Raw genomic sequence first — 15,787 nt, forward strand, 5'->3', positions numbered from 1 at the left:
AATGGATTATCATTTAAAAATAACTGAGACAGTTTTTTAAAAAATTCACTTGATATTTCTCTGTAAATATTATTCTTGGGGATAAGAAAATAAGATAAAAATCATTGTGAGGGATATGAGACCTGTTTTAAAAGATTATTTTTAAGACAAATAAGCTTCATTTTAGAAAATTCTAGAATATTCACTTGCTATTTTATTTAATAAGGCAAAAGTAAAATGAGTTCAAACAAATCGAAAGGAATTATCCCTGTTTGGTGTTTTTTTTTTTTTTTTTTTTTTTTGGAGGAGGCAGGCCCTGCTCCCTACTAGGAGTCTTTACCTGGGAAGGTGCAGGGGCTGGGTATGTGGACATGAATTTTCTTCTCATGTTAGGTCTACATCTAAGCTTATGAAACTGCACTGAAAGTAGTTTTGGCACCAGATAGTTGAACTAGTATTTTACTGACGTGATCCATGACTAATTACAAATTTCTCTAAGGTGATCAGAGTACTTCCTTAGAGACAACTTATTTGGGCTCTTTCTTCTACAATTCACCAAAATTAAGTAGTTACGGCTTTTTAAAAACGGTAATCGGAAATATCGATAGCATATGTCTAAAATATCTATACCAAATTAAAACAACAATAAAGAATAATTTGGGTCAGCTGCAGTGGTGCTTTGGTAACTCAATGCTCCGCAATGCCAGACCCACACAGGACGGGCACTGGTCCACATCCTGGGGTCTCCTTGTACACACAGGGTGTGTGCACCTTGTCCCTGTGACTGGTGCTGGCTGAAGTGCACAGTGAAGACCCTGTTGGGCAGTGCCTGTGAGTGTGTGTGTGTGTGTGTGTGCGCGTCTCATGGAAGAAATAAAAACATTTTTTTGGGAACCAGCAGTTAGCGTAATGGCTATGTCGCTGGACTCCCACATAGTCGACCGCGGTTTGCGTCCCGGACCTGGTGGTTTAAAACTCACGCTGGGTGCGTGTGTGTGCATGCCCAAGATCCCCTAGAGGAGAATGCAGAAGAGATTGCGGCGTGACCATCCCCCCTGGGGGGTGATTTCTCGCTTTCTGTCTCGATGTCTCTCTCTGTCTATCTGGCGAGCGCACGCGCCCTATAGCAAAAACCTCTCCAAAAAAAAAAAAAAAAAAAGAAAGAAAGAAAAACATTTTTAAAAAAACAATAATTTGGGGGCTGGCAGGTGGTGTGGTGGTTATGGGTGCTGGACTCCTGCATGGTCAACTTCGGTTCGGGTCCTGGTGGCTTGCTCTCACTCTCCCTGCCATCTCTCTGTCCCTCTCTGGTTAAATTAAAATAAATAAATAAAGTTAAATTAAATAATTCTTAAAAAAATAATTTGATGCTACTTTTAAAGAGTGGCCTCTATAAAGAAAAGTTTCCATGTAATTTTCTTTGCACTTATCAAAACACACTACATAACATAAAACCAGACAGTACTAGACTCTGTAAATAATATCCTCACTAAATTCAATAATTCCCACATTCCACTCTAAATTTAAAAACCAAAATAGAAAATGTGCATAAGACTGAACTTCTCATTCTCTCAATGGACTATCCAGAGACTGGCAGGGGTCTTCAAAATGTTTTCATGGTCAGGCTGCTATCAGAAAAGAAAAAGCCTCTCACACCAAGTAACAGCTTCTCACTTGGCAATGTCCATATTCTGGGGCAAAAAACAAACAAAAGGATAAAAGGATCATGAAGACAGTGAGGAAAAATGCTCCCTAAAGAATATGAGTCTTTCCAGAATCCAGCAGCAAAAGAGAAAATAATTTCCCTTAAGAGTGTTGAGAGAAAGCACGTGTGCGTGTTGAAAGAAAGCTCAATGCTATTCTTGGAGCAATCTGAATGTTCTAAATATTCAGAAAATTCCTGCTGCTGAGGGGAAAATGAGATAACCAAAGTCATGCCATTTCCTGTAAGTTTTTACTTTAGAACACTACCCACGATTGAAAAAGCTTAAATTCCCAAATCTGGATGAACAACAGAATGGCTAATCAGCATCAGGTATACAAAAGACAGCCAATAAGCATGTGCCCTATCTGACTGGGGATTCCTTAGTAGAGAAGGGATTGATGTGATTACACAAGCCGAGTTTTTTTACACTAATCATGTTACCATTTATTTGTACATATTCAATGGAACGAGAAACAGCTGTAATTTCTAACACATCTACTATTGTGAGGGTTGTCGGTGCTGTTGTGCCACAGACATTTTGAAAAACAGAATGACATCCAAACAAACAAACTGGGTAAGGAGATGAACGAAACAGTTCAACTCCGAAGTAAATCACCCAGCCGATAACCAAGACCTGTACTCTTAAGTCCCAACAACATCCATCTATTACGAGGAAAAATACACTTCTATTTCTCAATTTTTTTTTTTTTATTTATAACATTCTGTGCCTCTGTTATCTAAATACGTCAAAGCCAAAAGTAAGAGACTTTATTAGCTGGTGATGTATAAACAAGACTGCAGAACAGGCACTTCTGCTATACAATTAGTTCCAAACTGAACAGATGTGTGAAATACGGCCAAGGATGACCTCAGATACCCTCCCACCACTAGTATGCTGCAGACTGAGAAACCATGTTGTAGCTACGTTTTCTTTAGTTCCTGAGAACTCAAGTGTGGACTGCTAGAAGAAAAAGTGAACAATGCTTACAGAAGGCCTGAATTCTTGCCCGAACACAGAAAGAGATGGACTAGATGCTTAATGACAGAACACAGACTACATTAAAAACAAGAACAAACAAAACAAAAAAAACCCCAACTCTGTAAGACTTTACCTGAAAGGAAAAATTAAGGCATGCTAGATTTTAAAATCTGTATAATAACCAGGTGGACAATTTTGAAATGCAGGCTATTCATTAAATAAAGTATACAATGGTCAATAAAAACATTTTCACTATCATCAAGGTCTGGTCTGTGTCTATTTATAAAATCTAGTCAGAGATTTTTCTAAGAGGGATATGAATCATAGTTTTTCTTCAAGAATGATCTAATTCTAAAATACACTATACATATTAGGCTTTTCACAGATATAGCACCATAAAACAATACAGAACTATCAACTCTGAGGCTAATTACAGTTCAGTAATGCCACTAACCTACTTCATAAGCGTGCTGTGAGAATTAAATAGCATAATATATGAAAAAGGCTTAGTCTGGTACATAGAAAATGATCAATAAATAAATGGTAGCCATCATTACTTTGACCTGATGCTACAAGAAAGAACTGATACAAAAACTGGAAGACTGTTCTATGCATAAACTACTTTTTAAACTGATACATTTTAATTCATATCACCAATTCTAGTTTCAGACAAAGAGAACAGTACAAGTGTACATGAAATTAATTCAGAGTTATGGCCCTTCCTGTCATATACTTGTTAGGCAGAGCTATTTTAAAAGAAAAGGACTCAAAAGTTTACTTCCTTTCTCTTTTCTTGTACATCCTTTGGTATAACTATCATAGAGAAATGGAACAAAAAGACAAGAGGAAAGGACTGAGAGGTAGTAAACTTGACAAATATATATAATCTCTTCAAAATATGGGAAATGGTCTTTATATTGTGCTAAAGTTTTCTTTCTTTTTTTTTATTTTTTGTGAGGTTTTATAGGGCGTGTGTGCTCGCCAGACAGAGAGAGACAGAGAGACAGAAAGCGAGAAATCTCCCCCCAGGGAGGATGGCCACACCGCAATCCCTTCTCCATTCTCCTTTTGGGATCTTGGGCACACATGCATATGCTCCAGGTGTGAGTTTTAAGCCACCAGGTCTGGGACTCGAACCACGGTCGACTACGTGGGAGTCCAGCGACATAGCCATTACGCTAACTGCTGGTCCCTGTTCTAAAGTTTTCTAAGTATTTGTATATGCTACTTTTTTTTCCTGGCTCTTGAAGAATGTGGAAAATGGATACTGTTTTTTACCTTACATATGGATAAATTAAACATGGAGAATTATATTTTTATATCTTATTTATGTATAAGCACAGATAAAAATTGGTAGTAGGCTAATACAATATTTGGCTAAAATGTGGAAAGGCATACATAACCAGTTGAAACAACCAGAGAACCTGGTATTTAAATCAAGGGTTACTGTCAGCTTATCAGAAGGGATGGATATGAATAAAATATTCTTTCATGAAAACAAGTGAAGTCTTCTTCTTTTTTTTTTGCTATAGGGACCATACGCTTGCCAGAGACAGAGAAGGAAATTGAGAAATCAACCCCTAGAAGGGATGGCCACATCACAATCCCTTTTCCTCCACTCTCCTCTTGGGATTTTGGACATGCACGCACGTACGCCTGGCATGATTCTCAAGTCACCAGGTCTAGGACTCGAACCATGAAATTAGCCACGTGGAACCCAGCACCTTAAACTCCACACCACCTGCTAACCCAAAGCCTCTTATTATTTTTTACAATCTTTTTTTCCTTCTTTATCCTATTAAAAAAATACTACCTGATTAAAGTCAAACGTGACTCAGTTTTCTTTAAAAAGATTTATTTCCCTTTGTAATAAAGTAAGTTTCTATATATCTCACAAAATCCATGATATATTATTATTTTTGCCTTCTATATTAGGTTGACTTAAATTAGGCAAAGAGGAAAAAATATTGTGTATATATATTTTTAAATAATTATTTCTTTAATTTTATTTATCATATTATTATTTTTAAATTTGCTACAGGGCATGTGCACTCACCAGAGAGAGACAGAGAGGAAAAAAAGTGAGAACGTAAGCTGCCAGATCTGGGACTTGAACTGTGGTCAGCCATGTAGGAGTCCAGTGCCTTAATTACCACGTCACCTGCTGGCCCCATGACTTTTTAAATTTATTAAAATTAGAAAATATGTAAATCTAGGGATAAAGGAGTTTTAATAAAGATGTAGTGCCTACTGAAGACTGCTAACTTTTTTCCTCTGGCTGTTACTACAGAAGTCAAGAGCTACATCTGTGTCTTCTCTGACAAGCATGCCTCATTTAATTAAGGGTCAGGATTAACACTGCAAGACACTGCTATTTACTAATAGTTTCAATAATTAGAACATTATCTGGAATGGTGGTACTATCAGCAGCAAACTGAACTGCAGTCCTGGAAGCCATGTGGTTAACCACAGGTTCAGATCCCTGAGCTGGCCTAGGAACACAACAGGCACACACATGTGCACCTAACCTCCTGAGGTTGGAGGGCCTGAGAAAGGAGATGGAATCATTATGAGAACCCATCAAGAGTGCTGTCTTAGTGTGTGTGTCATGTGCTCTCCATCACAAATACACTTAAGAAAATTTAGTACATGGCACCCACCAAAAACAGTATTATTGTTAAATACTTAACACTATTTTGGGCCAGCTCCTAGTGTAGCTGTAATGTGCTGCTTGGGAGAGGCAGGGTCCCATGTTGCTAACCACGGTTTGAAACCCTGGTCTGATCAATCTGAAACAAGTCGGGCCCTCTACTGATGCCCAGGATCTGACAAGCTGGAGGACAGGAGGAAGGGGACCGCACAGGACCAGACCCTGACCAGACCCTGTTGAGGGTGGTCTCTCTCTCTCACTTCTTCATTCACTCTTACTTGTGCAAGCACACACTTTATCATGAATAGAGAAAAAAAAAATCCCCTTTAAAAAAAGAAAACACTATTTAAAGTTTCTACTGTTAATCCTATCTGCTCAGTGTTATCAAGGATCTGCTTAGAGAAGGAACGTGACTAGCTCTTGAAAAGGTTCATCAAGTGTTCACTACACCGAATGTGATTTAAAAATATATAACAACAAATATCCACTAGAGGACAAAAAGCAGACAAAAAGCAAAGCTGAAATGCTGTATCCAATGAAGCACATTCACTCAGCAACGGGCTGTATACATACTCGTCAGCATTTGTTTCCTATTCTTATAGGAATTCACTCTTTTTCTTTCAAGCAACGCTATCTTCACTTGGAAACTTAATACGGCCTACTATATTTGTGTTGCAGAGTAACATATACTGTATTTTAGCAAAAAGAAACCAATGCAATTTGGAAAGAAAGATTTTAAACCAGAAATGACCTAAAGCATAAGGGTCTTAACGTCTTGAGACAGGTTTAACGCAGACAGACAGAAGAAAATGTCCCTCTTACCTCCTCTCCATTTCAAGGCTACAGGACACAGTAATACTGAATTAGGACACAGGCACATGTTATATAAATCTTATTTAATATACAGCACCACCTACATCCTGTTTTTGTACTTTCAGCATAATTTAACACATTTAAGGCTATCCAAGTCAATTAAAAGTATCTATCTATACCAATGATTTTTCAAACAGGTTTTAAATTATAATTGCCTCCTTTAAAGTAACGAACCCATATGTAGAAATTTTACATATTATATAAAGGAGACAAAGCAGAGATACTGTGTTTGAAAAGTAAAGGTTGGTAGCTTGGAGTCCTTCCCACCATCTCTTGGTGATCTTCTTGGAAGTCCAATGAGCATGGTTTAAAAGCCACTGAAATAATGCATAGTTTCTATGCCTTCTGGCAATTAGATTTATTACAACTCTGAAAGTTTATGTCAAACGAGTTAAACATCGAAGGGAATGTGAGTTCTAAAGAAAGCTAGCACTCAAGTGTGCAGTTAAAATGCCTTAAGAAGTTAAAGGGACAGTGTGAGGTTTTCACATCATCATACTATTTATTGAAGAAAAAAGAAACTGAAAAAACTTTTACTTCAAAACTTCAGCATAGTAAACTGAAATCCTGGATAATAAACTGCTGGCTTCTTACTTTTACTTCTTAAATCATGATTTATCCTAACTATAAATTAGGGTAATTACACTGAAATTTTCATGAAAAATAACCAGGATTAATAATGGGCTTTCCGGAAACCAATTTCTTTACAAAGTCTTGACCAACTGTTATCTGACTATCCCAGAAAGGAGAATTTTCCATCAAAGATATTTTTTAGGATAACTGTTTGTTTTTCTTTTTAAAATCGGGAAAATCATAAAATGTAACAAGAAATGCAAAGGTAGAGTAGAAATGGATTATTCAGAGCTCTAACTGCTCATATCAAACTTCTCTTTAGGAAAGTGGAAAATGTATCCAGTACAATCAAGTCGACATACAATTTATTTTTTCATGGTAACAGATTTTTCAAATTGAGCTTTTAAAAAGTACATTTAAACTACAAAAGTAAGATTAAATAGGTACTTATAAAATATATTTACCCTGAAATGGTTAAGAATATAAAGTGTTGATGCCCATGTCAACAGTACATTATACATTACACACATCAGTTAAAGGTCGTTTTCTTTCCATTAATAACGTAGGTAAACCACAACAGTTATTGCTTGTATCGAGTGCAGGTTAAAATCCAGATAGCCTTCAAAATCAAATCCTTGTGATAAAGGATTTCTCAGTGTTGGTCAGGTGCAATATTATGTTTGACATGGATGAATACAGCTGCAGAATGTACCAGTTTTTAACAAACATGAATGCCTTTATTTTAGATAGCCGTTTACAGTCTGGGTTTCAAAGGAACCTGCAGTCAAGAGTCCTGAGATGTTGGGCTTGTGACTGTAAATCTCACTTATCTGGTTGAAGTCTAGTCTACTGCACCATTTTTGGGGTATGAGGCGTTTGCTGCGAACAGACAAACCCTTGTGAGTAACGCAGCAGCACTGCCAGCTACTAGTGCAGAAGCTTGCTGGGCAAAATTAACTTTTTATTTATAGGACATTTTGCTGAAAAAACAATGTCCAGCCAACAAGAGCGCCAACCAAAATGACTGACACAAACCCCATCTTAGTGAGAATAGGTTGCCAATATAACCACCTTTTTCTTTTTCGTTCAGTCTCATTTAGCCTCTGTTTCATCTGCTGCACCTTCTGAGCTGTGGTAGCTTTTCTGTCCTCTCGGATACGTTTCCGTAGAACACTGTGAATAAACAAAAGATAAATAAAAGGAAGTGCAAGCACAGCAGGATTTAATTATCCTAATTTAGAGGACTTATGCTCAAATAAAACCACATACACCCACATACTTTTTACTTCATTCTAACACTGGAATAAAAAAGGGTTTTAAAAGGCCTCAATATTCTAAATCCTGCAGAGATGTACTCTGACAATTCAGCAACGATTTCTGGTTCAGTTTTATACTAACCCATACTTTTGAGTAGGACCCCAAAACAGGTCAAGTACTCTCTTTCTCAAAATGTGCACTGATTTTCTTTGTTTCTTTGATAACTAGACAGTAAAAGTAGGAGTGGAAAGGAAGGGGCTCTCCACTACCTGATTCCATTTCATGTTCACATTTGATGTTTCACAAATGCCTTTGACAGAAGCTTAATTTAATATTTTAATGAATATTTGGCTGTGAGAGTACCTGTTTTTGTTTGCCCACATGTACTTTTAGCTCCCACTTTCTCACTCAGTATGTCTAGCTGTTTCAATGGATATATCCCAAGATGCTCAGTCCCAGAACTACATAAAGTACTGCCGGGGCCATAGGTGGCATGGTGGTTAAGGGTATTGGACTCCCACACAGTCAATCACAGTTCAATTCCTGGACCTGGTGGCTTGCTTTCTTACTTTCCCTCTCTCTCTCCTGCTCTGTCTCTGGTGACTATAGCAAATTAAAAGTAATAGTAAGTAGGGACCAGCAGATGGCATAATAGTTATGTCACTGTACGCCTACAGGGCTGACTACGGTTTTAATCCCAAACCTGGAAGCTTGAAATGCACACAAGGTGTGTACATGTATATGTGCCCTAAATCCCAAAGGGTGAATGGAGGAGAAGGGATTTCAATGTGGCCATCACCCCTCGCGGGTGATTTCTTACTCTCTCTACCTGGTGAGGGCATGCACCCTATAGTAAAAAATCTCTCCAAAAAATAAAAGGGAATGAATAATTCTAAAAAAAAAAAAAACAAAAAAACAAAAAAACAAAAAAAAACCTCCCAGTGGTAACATGGAGTTACTATTTCTTTCCTTTGAAAGATCTCACAAAGTCCACTTTCTTTTTTCACTTGTCTGTATTATGGCAAAAGCCTAACCAGTTCCCTGTAATTTTCCTAAACACTCTGAATACATAACTTGATTAAAAATTTTGAATGCTGGGACCAGCAGTTAGCGTAATGGCTATGTCGCTGGACTCCCACATAGTCGACTGCGGTTCGCGTCCCGGACCCGGTGGCTTAAAACTCATGCTGGGCGCATGTGCGTGCGTGCCCAAGATCTCGAGAAGAGAACGGAGGAGAAGGGATTGTGGCATGGCCGTCCCCCTTGGGGGGAGATTTCTTGCTTTCTGTCTCTCTGTGTCTGTCTGGCGAATGCATGTGCAAAAACCTTTTAAAAAAAAAAAAAAAAAAAGAAAGAAAAATTTTTGAATGCCTCTCCAAATATCTACTACATTGAGACAACCTTTTATCTAGCCAAAATGTTTAACCTGAATCTAACTAGGAGACACAATGGTTTGAGAAATCCTGATTTGGGGGCATTCTAAAAAGATAAAAACAGGGACTAGCAGAAGGCAGAATGGTTACGTCACTGGATTCCCAAGTAGTCAACCATGGTTTGAGTCCTGGACCTGGTGGCTTAAATTCACACCAGACACATGTGCATATGTTCCCAAAATTCCAAGAAGAGAATGGAGGAGAATGGATTGCAGCATGGCCATTCCCCTGTGGGGGATGATTTCTTATTTTTTGTCTGTCTCTCTGGCGAGTGCATGCATCCTATACCAAAATCTCTCTAAAAGTGAAAAAAGAAAAACTAGCTAGGTGCATGTGTGTGCATGCCTAAAAACCTGATGGAGGAAAAAGGACTGCGGCATGACCATGTCCTACTGGTATGTGGGACTGGGGGTATGTGTGTGTTTTTTCTCTGGTGAGTACACATGACCTCGGGCAATAAAAATCTATTTTAAAAAAGCACAATTTTAGAGAAAGACAAAATATTTCCAATTTGTGATACAATATAATATTTTTTTAAGGCTCTAAGGAAATTATGTGTAATAATCTGCTGAGTGGGACCCAAGCCAGGATTTCTGTACACACACACGTACAGAAACCAAACACAACTATACACACACACACATACACACACACGATTTACGCCATAAGCCAATAGGCAATGTCTCCTGTAGCCTCTTGTCCTGGGAAGATCGTGTGGAATTCATCATGGTAGCACATACTCCAGCCTACTGCCTTGGCAAGCATGCCTTATACTATGTAAATACACTCTCAGTGATCTGGATTTGTGGGCTGCATTGTAACTAAGAAGGCAGACTTTGAAACATACTACAACCCATCATAGTAAGAAATATCCTGTAATGGGACCAGCAGTTGGCGTAATGGCTATGTCGCTGAACTCCCATGTAGTCGACTGCAGTTTGCATCCTGGACCCGGTGGCTTAAAACTCATGCCGGGCGTGTGTGCGTGCGTGCCCAAGATCCTGAGAGGAGAAGGGACTACGGTGTGGCCATCCCCCCAGGGGGTGATTTCTCGCTTTCTGTCTCTCTGTCTCTCTCTGTCTGTCTGGAGAGCGCACACGCCCTATGGCAAAAATCTCTTAAAAAAAAAAAAAAAAGAAATATCCTGTAATCACAACAGAGTAACCACACACACACATTTACATACATATAAAACTATGGAATATATGTAAACATGCATAATATGCATATAAACATACAGAATTTATATATAACATGCACATATATTAATGGAGGTTAAAATACTCAGAATAATTTGTGACACTGATCATTTTAATTTCATTCTATTCTATTTTCTTCTTTAAAAACTGCTTTTCAGGGCGAGACACTAGCACGGTCATAATGGGGGTTGGATCCCACATCACTGACTGCACAGTCTGAGTCTTGGATCCTGTAGCTTGAAAATCATTCCAGGAACATGTGCATGTGTGCCCAAAATCCCAAGAGGAGACTGGAGAAGAAGAAACTGCAGCATGCCATCCCTCCTAGGGGGTGCTTTCTCACTCTTCTCTCTACCTCTGTCCTTTTTCTGGTGAGTGCACATGCGTGCACACTCACACACAAATGAATAGTAAAATGAAAAACAAACAAAAAAACCTCTGCTTTTTATAACTGGTTTCATGACTATGAAATTCAACCCTCAATTTGAAAACAGCTTTGGAGCACATGAATAATAAAAATGAGAAGAAGAAAAGTCATATAATTTTAAAAACTTGCTAGTGGGTGCATGCACTTGCTAGAGAGAAAAACAGGCCAAGAGAGAGTGTGCGTGTATATACGAGAGAGAGCAAACACCCCTCACCGGGGATGCCTATGTTGCAATCCTTATCCTCCATTCTCCTCAAAGAATTTTGGGCATGCATACATACGTGCCCAATGTTTTTTTCAAGGTACCAGTCTGGGACTCAAACCACACAGAGTTCATCATGTGGGATCTAGTTGTCTTAACCACCATGCCACCAGCCAGTCCAAAAGGTGAAATTCTTTTAGTAAAATTTTTATTTTATTAGGATCTCTAATGCAATGCTATCTATTAGTATTAAAATTCATTGGGACCGAACAATGAAGCTTTTAAAGGTAACCTTTTTTTTTTTTTTTTAAAGAAAGATTTTTGCTATAGGGCATGGGTGCTCACCAGAAACAGAAAGGAGAAACCACCTCCCCCAGGGGAAATGGCCACACTGCAATCTCTTCTCCTCCATTCTCCTCTTGGGATCTTGGGCACGCATGCACACGTACCTGGCATGAGGTTCAAGCCACCGGGTCCAGAACTCAAAACCGCGGTTGACTACATGGGAGTCCAGCGACGTAACCATTACACCATCGGCTGGTCCCCCGGTGTGAGTTTTAAGCCACAGGGTCCGGGACTTGAACTATGGCCACTACATGGGAGTATAGCGATGTAATCATTATGCCATCTGTTGGTCCCAAAGGTAATCTTTATTTCACGCTCTTAATACTATTCCCCTTTTACATTTTCATAACTTTGCTATTTGTTGCTGGTTAAGAATTATTCATTTAATTTTATTATTTTTCTTTTTTAATTAGTCCAGAGAGAGACAGAGGGGAACAGAGAGAGGGAAGAGTAGGAAAGCAAGATGCCAACTCTGGGACTTGAACTATGGTCAGCCATGCCGGAGACAATTTAATGGTGGTTACAATGATTATGCCACCTGCCAACTCCATAACTTTGCTCCTAAAACTACCCTTCTCTGCTTAGAATCCTTGCTTTTCTGTTGGGATCCTCCTTGACTTCTTCAAACATGTACCAGGTCTCATTTACCTTGTGGGGAGGGACAGAATAAAGCAAACAATACGACAATATATGTGAACACACATGGATGTGTCTAAACTCCTTGCCTCCCCAACAAAAGAGCCTTCTGTAACAAGTCTACCTGCTCAGTGGTTTAACTAATCTCTATACTTGGAAATCAGTATAAGTAGACGATAATGGTTTAAGTCACAGGGACTATTAATATGGTTGACCTGTGTTTTGAAAAATTAAAACTTGGGCTAACCAGTGGCCTGATCCCATTTGCCAAACTACGCAATTCAAGTCCCAGACCTGGCAGCTTAAAAACATGCTGGGGGAGGGGGGGAGACCAGTAGATGGTGTACATTACTGGACTCCCACATAGTTGACCGCACTTCAAGTCTCGCGCTTGGCGGCTTAAAATTCACTCGGGATGTGTATGTATGTATGCCCAAAATCCCAAGAGGAGAATAGAGAAGCTGGGACTGTAGCGTGGCCATCTCCCCTGAGGGGCAATTTCTAGCTTTTTGTCTGTCTCTGCCTCTCTGGCAAGCATACATGCCCTATAGCAAAAATCTCTTTTTAAAACCAAAACAAAACAAAGCAAAACAAAACACCATGTTGGGTATGTGTGTATGTGCCCAAAGTCCTAAAAGAATGGAGAAGAAAATGCATGCCCCCCCCACCCCCTCCCCAGGGAACATTCTCCCTAAACCCCTTCCCTTTCTCTCTTTGTGTCTCTGGAGAATACACAAATCCAATAGGAAATTAAATTTAAAAAGAAGTTCACACTCAACATTTCTGCAATACTAGAATCCCAATTCAGTCATCAAGCCTGTTTTTCATGAATTCTGTACAAAGCAATAACCAAAAGAAAAAAAAAAAACTGTAGGAATATGAAAATCTTATTTACTGAATGATGCAATTTAATACAATTTTATTTCCTAATTTAAATTATATTTAATGTGAAAAAAGGAACAAATAATTAACTTTATGTTTTTACTTGTAGTCTAAAATTACTAAAGCCATAGACGAGTAACTTTTCAAATTAATATGTAATATGTATACATACTAATATACATAATACATACTGCAATGTATTAGGTTTTATAAGATTTCAGGTATGCAATTTCTACATTAGGAAAATACAGAATTAAAGGATAGAATACATGGGAGACTTTCAATCTTTTCATGATACATCTCAAGATCCTAATCCAGCAAAAAAATGACTACAGTATAAAACTTCCTACAAAAAATTATATTTCACACACAAAATAACAATTATTCAGAGCTAAAGAAAGAGAAACAAAGCAAAGTTCATTCACTTTGCTATACCTTATACCTCAGGATATGTTTCTTAACGTATGTGTGAGATTTGAGCCTTAACATGTACTTTTTAAATTAAAAAATCTGAATGGTTTGCACATTCATACAGGTTAAAATATTCAAAAGTATAAAAGGGTATTTTATTTATTTATTTATTTTCAAAAAAGTCTTTCTATAATTGTACAAATGTTAGGTATCCCTATTATTTTCTGAACTACATGCTATATATTTTAGGACCTAATTATATTAATTTTGCACTCAATTAGTATTGTTTGAAATGATTTTCCAACTGGTTTCTAAGTAATTGGCTTTTTTTAAAAGAGGTTTTTGCCTTAGGAAACATACACTCTCCAGAGGAAAGAGAGAAAGACATGTTGAGAGAGAAAGTGAGAAACCACCTCTTCGAGGACTGGCCACACTGCAATCCCTTCTCCTCCTTTCTCCTCCCTAGATCTTGCACGTGCACACATGGGCCTCGTGTGATTTTCAAGCCACCAGGTCTTGGATTTGAACCACAGTCAGCCATGTGGGAGTCCAGTGATGTAACCACTATGCCATCTGCTGACTCCAATAACTGGCTTTGTAATACGACCAAAAGCTATTTCGGCCAAAGGGCACATGCATCAGTCAGACAAAGAGAAGGAGAGAGGGGAAAAACCCCAAATGAGGTGTGGTCACACTTGCAATCCTTTTTCTGTCATTTCTCCATTCCATTTGGATCTCAGGTATGCATGATACACTCAGTGTGTTTTTTAAGTCATCAAAGCTGGGATGTGAACTACAGTGGGCCACACGGAGCGGATTCCCCGTGTGCACTATGGGCTAACTTTTACAGTTTGTTGAGAACGATTATGTCTTCATATACTATTTAAATACCCTTAGGTAATTATTTAAATTAATAATTATATTATTCAGTAAATGAAGGGCCTATATTACTTCACAATCACTGAATATTAAAATAAAAAGCTTCATCTTTTAAGTATGTTATTGTGGGAAGCTTACCTCTCACTGTTTTCTTCAGCAGTATCCTGCATTTTAGAGGAAAGTCCTGTACATCGATCACCTGTCAATTTTTCTTCTTCTAGACCTACTCTGCTCCCATTGTATTTTTCAGTCATTATTTTGTTTGGTGAATGATCACAAGCAGGAGATAAGTCTTCCTTAGAAAGTTCTTTCCACCGTTTCTAGATATGAAAGAAAAACAAAAGATGTAAACTTTAAAAATTTAGTTTCCCTTCAGAAGGATTTATACATTGAAATTCTTTATCAATTTAAGAAAATCCTGTGATATTAACAGATGAATGAAAAAGGAAAAAAAAAAACCTCTTGCAAACCATAGATTATTTTAAGGTCAAAAAAAAAATTTTTTTTTGAGAAGTTTTCACTAGAGGGCACGTGCGCTTGCCAGACAGACAGAGAGAGACAGAGAGACAGAAAGCGAGAAATCCCCCCGCCTGGGGGGATGGCCATGCCGCAATCCCTTCTCCTCCATTCTCCTCTCGGGATCTTGGGCATGCACGCACACGCGCCTGGCATGAGTTTAAGCCGCCGGGTCCGGGACTTGAACCACGGTCGACCATGTGGGAATCCAGCAACATAGCCATTACGCTAACTGCTGGTCCCTCAAAATTTAAAAATTATAAAACATTTAATATTTATATTTCTATAACACAATGCAATTGAATACAATAAACAAAATCTAGTGGACTATCACATATCTGAGACAAACTATATTAAGACTTCATTAAAGGGGGCCTGGCAGATGGCATGGTAGTTAAGGTGCTGGACTCGCACATGGCCGACCATGGTCTGAGTCCTCAACCTGGCAGCTTGCTTTCTCACTTTCCCATTTTCTCTCTCTGGTCAAATTAAAAAAACAAATAATAATAACAAATAAAATTTTAAAAAGAAAAAGACCTCACTAAAAAGAATTTAGCCAAACTTACATTTATCTTGACTTTTTTTTTTTGGAGAGGTTTTCGCTATAGGGCGCGTGCACTCGCCAGACAGACAGAGAGAGACAGAGAGATAGAAAGCGAGAAATCACCCCCCCAGGGGGGATGGTCACTCCGGAATCCCATCTCCTCCTTTCTCCTCTCGGGATCTTGGGCACGCATGCACACAGGCCTAGTGTGAGTTTTAAGCCACTGGGTCCGGGACACGAACCGCAGTCGACTACGTGGGAGTCCAGCGACACAGCCATTACTCTAACTGCTGGTTC

General features: G+C 38.6%; 1 protein-coding gene across 2 annotated transcripts in view; it reads right to left on the bottom strand.

The window, feature by feature from the left end:
* PTPN2 (protein tyrosine phosphatase non-receptor type 2) overlaps nt 1-15,787 on the bottom strand; it is a 121,722-nt gene that overhangs the window by 2,136 nt on the left and 103,799 nt on the right. The window contains exons 8-9 of one of the 2 annotated variants that reach the window (XM_006164058.3): nt 14,569-14,750; nt 7,831-7,932 (exon numbers count right to left, since the gene is read on the bottom strand). In XM_006164058.3, the coding sequence (XP_006164120.1) occupies nt 7,831-7,932; nt 14,569-14,750 (284 nt within the window). Of the gene's footprint in view, nt 1-7,474; nt 7,933-14,568; nt 14,751-15,787 lie in introns of those variants that run through there. The other variant, XM_027766496.1, reaches the window with a different exon arrangement.

The sequence above is a fragment of the Tupaia chinensis genome, unplaced genomic scaffold, assembly GCF_000334495.1.
Source record: "Tupaia chinensis unplaced genomic scaffold, TupChi_1.0 Scaffold143584_1, whole genome shotgun sequence".
Classification (NCBI taxonomy): Eukaryota; Metazoa; Chordata; class Mammalia; order Scandentia; family Tupaiidae; genus Tupaia; species Tupaia belangeri.